The sequence below is a fragment of the Varanus komodoensis genome, unplaced genomic scaffold (assembly GCF_004798865.1).
Source record: "Varanus komodoensis strain SLA01 unplaced genomic scaffold, ASM479886v1 scaffold149, whole genome shotgun sequence".
Classification (NCBI taxonomy): domain Eukaryota; kingdom Metazoa; phylum Chordata; class Lepidosauria; order Squamata; family Varanidae; genus Varanus; species Varanus komodoensis.
In genome coordinates this window covers 79,679-88,936 of record NW_025335434.1, presented here as the reverse complement: position 1 = coordinate 88,936, position 9,258 = coordinate 79,679, and the positions used below count along the sequence as shown (strand labels likewise).

Here is a 9,258-nt window from a genome sequence, read left to right as displayed (position 1 = left end):
GTTTTCCACCAATCCAGGTGAGGCAGTGGCTGTGCTGAACCGGTGCCTGGCCGAGGCAATGGACTGGATGAGGGCCAATAAACTGAAGCTCAATCCAGACAAGATGGAGCTCCTGTTGGTTGGCGGATCAGGCTTCGGAGAGGGTGGATTTGACCTAGTCCTGAATGGGGTTGCACTCCCTCTTAGGGACAAGGTCTGCAGCTTGGGAGTGCTCCTTGACCCGGAGCTTTCATTGGAGCGCTTTCCTTCAGCTTTGGCTGATTCATCAGCTGCACCCCTACCTGGACTTAAACTGCCTGGAGACAGTGACACACGTGCTGGTGACTTCCCGCCTTGACTTCTGTAATCTGCTCTATGTGGGGCTACCCTTGAAGACGGCCCAGATACTTCAATTGGTTCAAAATGGTGCTGCCAGGCTGCTGACGGGGACTGGGCATTATGTTCACATGACTCCAGTCCTCCGTCAGCTTCACTGGCTTCCCATTGACGTCCGGGCCCAATTCAAAGTGTTGGTGATGACCTATAAAGCCCTAAATGGCTTGGGACCTGGTTACCTGAAGGAGCGCTTACATCCATATATGCCCAGCCACCCCTTGAGATCTGCGGGAGAGGCCCTTCTCCAGGAACCCTCCGTGAAAGAAATTAGGAGGGTAGGTACTCGGAGGAGGGCTTTCTCAGCGGTGGCGCCCAATCTATGGAATGCGCTCCCCAGAGAGGTCCGCCTGGCGCCGTCGTTATTTGTTTTTCGGCGCCAGGCGAAGACATTTTTATTTAAGCATCATTTTAATTGTTAACAGTATTTGCTTATTTATTTGGCAAGGGCAACTTCTTTTATATTGTTATTTATTTTATATTGTTAGTTTTATATTGTTATTTTTGTATTATATTTTATGTTGTGAGCCACCCCGAGGCTTCAGCGAATGGGGCAGCATAGAAATGTTTTAATAAATAAATAAATAAATAAATAAATAAATAATAAACTGGAGTGCCAATGTAGGAAGATCACCAGAATAACTGGCAAGTTTAGCTTTGGAGTACAAAATGAAGCTGGGCTGAGGTTAAGAGCATTTTGTCAAGAGAACACGCTGGTATGAACAAACATTCTTTTCCAACCATTCAAGAGGTGGCTCTACACATGGACATCACCAGACGGTCAACACAAAAATCAGATTGACTATGTGCTCTGCAGCCAAAAATGGAGAAGCTCTACACAGTCAGTAAAAACAAGACCAGGAGCTGACTGTGGCTCAGATCATGAGCTTCTTGTTGCAAAATGTAGGCTTAAGTTGAAGAAAGTAGGGAAAAGCACTAGGCCGCTCATGTATGACCGAAATCATATTCCTGATGAATATAAATAGAGGTGACAAATAGATTTAAGGAAATAGATCTGATAGACAGAGTGCCTGAAGAACTATGGACGGAGGTTCGCAACATTGGACACGAGCTGGCAACTAAAGCCATCCCAAAGAAAAAGAAAAGTGAGAAAGCAAAATGGCGGTCTGATGAGGCTTTACAAAAAGCTGAGGAAAGAAGGGAAGCGGAAGGCAAGGGAGAAATATACGCCCAATTGAATGCAGAGTTCCAGGGAATCGCTAGAAGAGATCAGAATGTCTTCTTAAATGAACAGTGCAAAGTAATAGAAGAAAACAATAGAATAGGGAGGACCAGAGATCTCTTCAAGAAAATTGGGGATATGAAGGGAACGTTTCATTCAAAGATGGGCATGATAAAGGACCAAAAATGGCAGGGAACTAACAGAGGCAGAAGAGATTAAGAAGAGATGGCAAGATTACACAGATTAATTAAACAAGAAAGAGCTTAACATCCCTGATAACCACGACAGGGTGATCACTGACCTTGAGCCAGACATCCCAGAATGTGAAGCCAAATGGGCCTTAGGAAGTCTGAGGAACAACAAAGCTAGTGGAAGCGACAGTATTCCAGCTCAGCTATTCAAAATCCTAAAAGGCAATGTAGTTGATGTGCTACACCCAATATGCCAACAAATCTGGAAAACTCAACAGTGGCCACTGGATAGGAAAAGGTCAGTTTACATTCCAATTCCAAAGAAGGGCAATGCCAAAGAATGTTCAAACTACCACTCTATTGCTTTCATTTCACATGCTAGCAAAGCTATACTCAAAATCCTACAAGCAAGGGAGTTCCAGAAAAACATCTGCTTCATTGCCTATGCTAAAGCCTTTGATTGTATCACAAATGGAATCAAAATTGGATCACAAATTGAGGTAAGTTCTTAATGAAATGGGAGTACCAGACCATCTTATTTGTCTCTTGAGAAACCTGTATGTGGATCAAGAAGCAACAGTGAGAACTGGACATGGAACCACTGATAGGTTCAAAATTGAGAAAGGAGTTTAGCAAAGCTGTAGTGTATACTATCACCCTGCCTATTTAACACATATGAAGGGCACATCATGAGAAAGGTGGGGCTAGATGAATCACAAGTTGGAATTAAGAATGCTGGGAGAAATATCAACAACCTCAGAGATGCAGATGATACCACTCTAATGTCAGAAATTGAAGAGGAACTAATCAGTCTCTTGATGTGGGTGAAAGAGAAGAGCACAAAAGTTGGCTTGAAACTCCACAATAAGAAAACTAATCTCATGGCATCCAATCCCATCACTTCCTGGCAAATAGATGGGGATGAAATGGAGGTAGTGACAGATATCATTTTCAGTCTTGTTAAGTCTTGTCATCTCGTTGGACAACATCCAGCTTGCCTTGATTCACGGATCTTACATTCCAGGATCCTATGGAGTACAGATCTTTGCAGCATCTGACTCTTCTTTCATCTCCAGATACATCTGCAACTGAGTGTCCATTCGGCTTTGACCCAGTTGCTTCATTCTTTCTGGTGCTACTAGTACTAGCCCTCTGCTCTTCTCCAGTAGCATATTGGACAACTTCCAACCTGAGAGGCTCATCTTCCTGCATCATATTTTTTTGCCTTTTGGTTCTGTCCATGAGATTTTCATTGAAAAGAGATTGGAGTGGGTTGCCATTTCCTTCTCCAGTGGATCACATTTTGTCAGAGCTCTCTGCTAGGACCTGTCCATCTTGGGTGGCCCTGCACGGCATAGCTCATAGCTTCATTGAGCTACGCAAGCCCCTTTGCCACGACAAGGCAGTGATCCATGAAGCAGTTTATTGATGGTATTTGTCGCCAAATAGGTTAGCTAAGATGTTTCCAAATATGTCAAATGGATGTGGGAAATGAAAAGACAAATCAGGTACATTTTATCATATGTGGTAGACTTGTGATAAAGCAAAAAAGTATTGGATTAAAACACACAAATGGCTTGAGGAAATGTTATAAAAACCTTTAACATTTAAACCTGAAGTTTTCTTATTAGGCATTGTACCTGATGATCTTAGCAAATAAGCAATGTATTTGACTCTCCATGTAACTGCTGCGAAGAGGATTGCATTTGCCCGACACTGGAAGTGTGAAGAACCACCTTCCGATGAACTGATGTTTTGTCCGATGTTTTCGACAAGGTCTGATGTTTTCGATGACTGATGATTCTTAGTTTCTTTTTCTTAGGTTTATTAAGAATAAAACTTATTTAAAAAAGAAAGAAAGAAAAAAGAATTGAGGCCTTTGAGTTGAGGCCTGCGAGTCCCTTGAACTGCAAGGAGATCAAAGCAGTCAGTCTTAGAGCAGATCAACCCTGACTGCTCTTTAGAAGGCCAGATACTGAAGATGAGACTCAAATACTTTGGCCACCTAATGAGAAGGAAGGACTCCCTGGAGAAGAGCCTGATGCTGGGAACAATAGATTGCAAAAGAAGAAGGGAACGGCAGAGGATGAGGTAGCTGGATGGAGACACTGAAGCAGTCGGCGTGAGCTTAATTGGACTCTGGGGGATGGTGGAGGATAGGAAGGCCTGGAGAAATGTTGTGTGTGGGCTAATGTTAGGTTGGACGTGACTAGACAACTAACAAAAAAATGACATATTTCCATTTCCATTTGTCTGATAGTTTATTTTATATCTGTGTTTGTTAACTTAGACAATTTTTCTGGTGGTATAAAAATATACACTATTCCTTTAAAGTGTTTATGTGTCTTTGAATAAAATGTATAGTTTTTCTGATTACCAATTAGTTCTCTCCAAAAAATGTTTAATCTGCTTTTATTAATAAAGCTACTTAGGTCTGTAGTTATATTTTTCTTTGTATAACAAGTTTTATTCAAAATTATAAACCTAACTAAAAACAACATCAATCATCAAAAACATTGGACCTGCTGGGTCAGCCCGCACATTTCTTTTTCCATTTATGATGACTTAAAAATACATTTAAATCTATACAATGTCCCGTTTCTCTAGCCAATAATAAAAAGACTCCCAAGTTTGATAGAAATCAGTATCTTCCTTCTCCTTCAATGGCAAAGTCAATCTATCCATTTCTGCACCTTCCAAGATCTTTTTTAGGATCAGTTCATTGGTGGGTGGTTCTTCACTTTTCCAGCATTGAGCAAATACAATCTTCGCTGCAGTAATAACATATAAAATCCAATACATTTCTTGTTTACTAATATCAATAGGTATAGTGCCTAATAAGAAGACTTCAGGTTTAAAAGCTAAAGATTTTTGTAAGATTTCCACAAGCCATTTATGTATTTGAATCCAATACATTTTCACATTATTGCAAGTCCACCACCTATGATAGAAAGTACCAATTTATGTTTACATTTCCAACATCTATTTCACATATTTGAAGACATCTTAGCTAATATATTTGGTGACAGATACCAAAGCTGCTATGCCGCCCCATTCGCCAAAGCCTCGGGGCGGCTCACAACAATTCATTTTAACTAGTGCTATTCTTCCCAGCAAGGGTAATTGCAAATTAGCCCATTTTTCCAAATCACTCTTAATATCCTTAGTTTATCATACTTGTTTTCTTTCAGAGTGGTACACTTAACTGTAAGATAAATTCCCAAATACTTAACCTTTTTAACAATCTGCAAGTCTACTTGCTCCACCAGAGTTTTTCCCTGTTCCTGTGTGAGATTTTTTACTGACAACAACATGGTACTCATTAATTCCCGTAGGAACTCATTCTTTCCTTTGGGTATATTCTGGAATCTCAAATAATTAAATGCCTTCTCCATCTGTAATAAAGCCAATAAATCCCACAGTGACTTGTTTGCTTTATTGTGTTTCTTTCTCTACTGTTTCAATTTTATCGTGTGTGTTGTATTTTTTGTGTATTCTGTTCAGTTTTAAGTCGAACATCTGCCAGTTGAGTTGGTACATCCTTAACAGGGCTATCCAGTTTGTCAAGACGTTCTCTTTGTTCATTTGCAAAGTTTTTCTGCTTAGCTGACATGTTCGTTTCTGTTAATAAATCCCTCTGTTCTAAACTTAATTTTGATATAGAATTTTGGATAGCCTCTTGGAATGCTTGCATAGCTGTTAAAGATGTCTGTATCACCAAAAGAGTCATTTGCAGATCTTTTTGATATTTTTCACCATCTTTGGCTTTGAACTGATGAGTTGAGCTCTGAGCAGCTGATGTAGATGCCGAGGAAGAGTGTATTTTTTCCATAATGATGGTAATTTTTTGCCAGTAATTGAAAAGCAGGAACAAGAAATGAGAGAGAAGGAGAAAAGAGAAAAAAGAAGAAATCTCCAAAAAAAAAAAAAAAAATGGAAGGAGACTTGTTATAAGTCCAATAGCCACAGGATGGCAGCAAAGACTTATTTTGTCTTTATATGATGTCACAAATAGGACTAAATAGAAATCTAACAAGAAAATGGCCATTCGTCAGAAATAAGTAACAATTTGTCCTTCTGTCACTTAATCCACAATAGTTTTTTATTCAGATGCTTCACCCTTGGGCAGTTAGGAAATCTTACTTTCCAGCCTCATACTTTCAAAAATCCTCAGTTCCTCTCCCCTAGATTAATCGCCACTTAGATTCCGCGGGGGGAGGGGGAATTCCTCCCTCCGTGGAAGGGGCTTTTCTTTCTTCTTTGTTGCAATTAATATCCACTTCAGTTCTTTCATGGGTAGTATAGAAAAGGTAGAAAAGCTCACCCATCAGGTCCAATGAACTCCAAGCCATTATCCTGTGCTATATCCAGTCATCTATGATTTGCAGGGAGCTGATCTCTCCCCTGTGTTGTTCGACTAAGAAAACCCAAATTTCTCCCAGTAAATGTGGAGCCGCCGCCCCACATTGGTCAGAAGAGTGCTCGGGCACCTAATCCCCGCCCCGACAGGGCTTGCATGAGCCTCTAGCAGCTCACTGTCGAACAAACACTGGCATGATTACGGGAGCCTCCATTCTTCACAGCCGTCTTGCCACAACGCCAACCGGAAGTCCCTGTATTGTTGTATTTTATATCGACCTCTGATGGGTTATCTTTTTCTTTATCCATAACCATATTATAATCACCCACCATTATCACATATCCTCTTTTCATTTCTTCTATTTCTTTTTACACCTGATTATAGAACTCTATTTGATTTCTATTAAAAAATAAAGGGAAAGGGATAGGTTTTCCCTTGACCAGAAGTCAGCAACCCACGGCTCCGGAGCCACACGTGGCTCTTGAACCCCTCTCCTGCGGCCCCGTCGCTCAAAACACATGCTGCTCAAAACACATGCCGGCACAGCCACTGACCTGCTCAAAGCTCCACTCAGGAATGCAGCACTACCTAGTTAAGTAAATCAGCTAGATAAGTAAATGGGTTACCTTCCTCTGCTGAACACGCTTCCTGCAGGCTCTTATGTTACACGATAAGCTCCTGAAAGGATTCTCTTTCTCCCATTGTAATCACCTTCATCTGAATATTAAAAGCTGCACTTAGGACTTGTCACAATTCACAGCACTTGACTGTTTATCTGCTAATCAGTCACTAAACACACCTATATCTCAGGCACAGCTGCTGATCTGCAGACCTGCGCCGATTTACTGAGCTCCCCCCCCCACCCCCGTAGGCCAACCATGGATAAATCGAAGAAAAGTTTCTCAAAAAAACCAAACATTTAATGGTACGCGGGTAGATGTGGTTTGCTGTTTAATGCATGCAGCCCATTGAACAGATCTTGAAAATCTGATTTTTAAACTCTTTAGCTTGTTCTCCCATCTGAGCTATCACTTCCCTAATTGCTTGCTTATTCTCTTGAGTTTGTTTAGTTCAATCTTTCATTCTTCCACCCATATTATGTATTTTGATATTTAATTTCTTCGTATCATCTTCCATATCTTTCAAATCTGTCTTTCCTTCTCTGAATTCCTGTGCAAGTATATCAAGCTTGCCTGGTTGTGTTGATGACAGAGATATTGGTAAGGTCGTTGAGCTTTCCCGTGAAGATCCTTTCTTCCCATCCATTTCGCATCTTTTCTCTACTCTTTTCAGATGCAAATGAGAAAGGCCTTCTTTCTCTTTAGCTCTTTGCCAGATGATTTCTGCACTCGTTACTTTTTGACATCAGTTGCCAGAGAAAATCGTAAATTCGTCATTTACAGTCCACAATTATTGTTCTTACAGACCACAATTGCACTATAACTTTCAATCCTCAGATCGCTTAATATAATTTGAGTTATTATTCAAGTATTACTATTAGCAAAAATACAGTCTATATATTCTCAATACGTCACTTCCTCTTTTTTTTCTTTCCCTTTCTTTCCATAACAGCAAGATAACACAAAAAACTAATCCTGAGACGTTAAATAACTTTAATACACATTCCGGAAGGCACTGTCCCAATATTTCTGCATTTTCCCTTTCGAACACTTTTCGGCTTTCCAACTGCGTGGCAGGATAGGGAAAGTCTCATCTGTTAATTATCTACATATTAGAGCTTTTTGACTTCATTCCAGGTCTTGAACAGCTCACAACAGACACCATCCCCCCACCCCCACCTCTTGAAACTGCTTTTAAGCTTTTCAAGTGAGCAGCCAAGCTGCAAGGTTACCCTGGAATAAATCCAGCAGTTTCAGATTATACAAACAGACTCTTTGCGGGTCTCACAGTCCACACCTGTGATTCAAATCTTCCCAGGAGAGAGACAAAGAAATGGACTCAAGCTTCATGTGAATTTCAATGTATCTTCAACTTAGAGTACATTTTAATCATATGTTTCCCAATGGTCAGGAGGAGCAAGAATTCAGAGTCCAGAGTCTATCCGAGCTAGCTCCACCCCCATCCCCAAACCTGATCCTGTCCTGAGAAGTTGCATCTGAGTTTTCCTCCTGAGAGACCCCTTCCTCGAGTGGGCCTTTACTCATGCGTATGCTGTGGGCGAAAGGGTATTCGGGGAATCAGGAGGGCTTCCCCATCGTGGCTCTCAGTGTCCCACCTGATACACTGCCATTGCTGCTGTCCAGAGCCATTGGTGGTGGAAAGAGAGTCTGGAGTAACGGCTGGACACAGCAAGGGGTTGGATGGTTTGCTGGGAACCCAAGGTAAGGCTTTGCTGACAACAGATCCCTCGGGTTGCTCCAGCACTACTGTAGGAAGTGGCTCGTCTGCGGAATCGGACTCCTCCTCTTCCAAAGAGGTCTTTCCATGAGTTGGAAGATGAGAAAAAAGGTATTCTCTTTGATTGAAGCTCTTTCCACACTCCAGGCATTTAAAGGATTTCTCTCCTGTGTGGGTTCTTTGATGGGAAAGGAGATGAGATTTCTGTGAAAAGCCTCTTCCACACTCCAGGCATTTAAAGGGTTTCTCTCCTGTGTGGGTCCTTTGATGGGAAAGGAGATGAGATTTCTGTGAAAAGCCTCTTCCACACTCCAGGCATTTAAAGGGTTTCTCCCCTGTGTGGATTCTTTGATGGGAAAGGAGATGAGATTTCTCTGAAAAGCCTTTTCCACACTCCAGGCATTTAAAGGGTTTCTCCCCTGTGTGGGTTCTCTGATGGGAAAGGAGATGAGATTTCACTGAAAAGCCTCTTCCACACTCGAGGCACTTAAAGGGTTTCTCCCCTGTGTGGATTCGTTGGTGTACGTGAAGGGCATTATTGCGGGAGAAACTCTTTCCGCACTCCAGGCATTTAAAGGGTCTCTCCCCTGTGTGGATTACTTGATGCTTAAGACGATCTGACTTAGATGAGAAGCCCTTTCCACATTCCATGCATTTAAACGGTTTCTCACCAGTGTGGAGTCTTTGATGGGAAAGGAGACTATGTTTACCTGACAAGCCTTTTCCACACTCCAGGCATTTAAATGTTTTCTCCCCTGTGTGGGTTCTTTGATGGGAAAGGAGATGAGGTTTCT

At 41.5% G+C, this 9,258-nt stretch overlaps 1 protein-coding gene across 1 annotated transcript in view; it reads right to left on the bottom strand.

Moving 5' to 3' along the window:
- Nucleotides 1-7,029: 7,029 nt before the first annotated feature.
- LOC123020270 (zinc finger protein 239-like) overlaps nt 7,030-9,258 on the bottom strand; it is a 2,887-nt gene continuing 658 nt past the window's right edge. Inside the window, exon 2 of the mRNA XM_044423734.1 lies at nt 7,030-9,256. Coding sequence (XP_044279669.1) covers nt 8,264-9,256 — 993 coding nt within the window. The 3' untranslated portion in view covers nt 7,030-8,263. The remainder of the gene's footprint in view (nt 9,257-9,258) is intronic.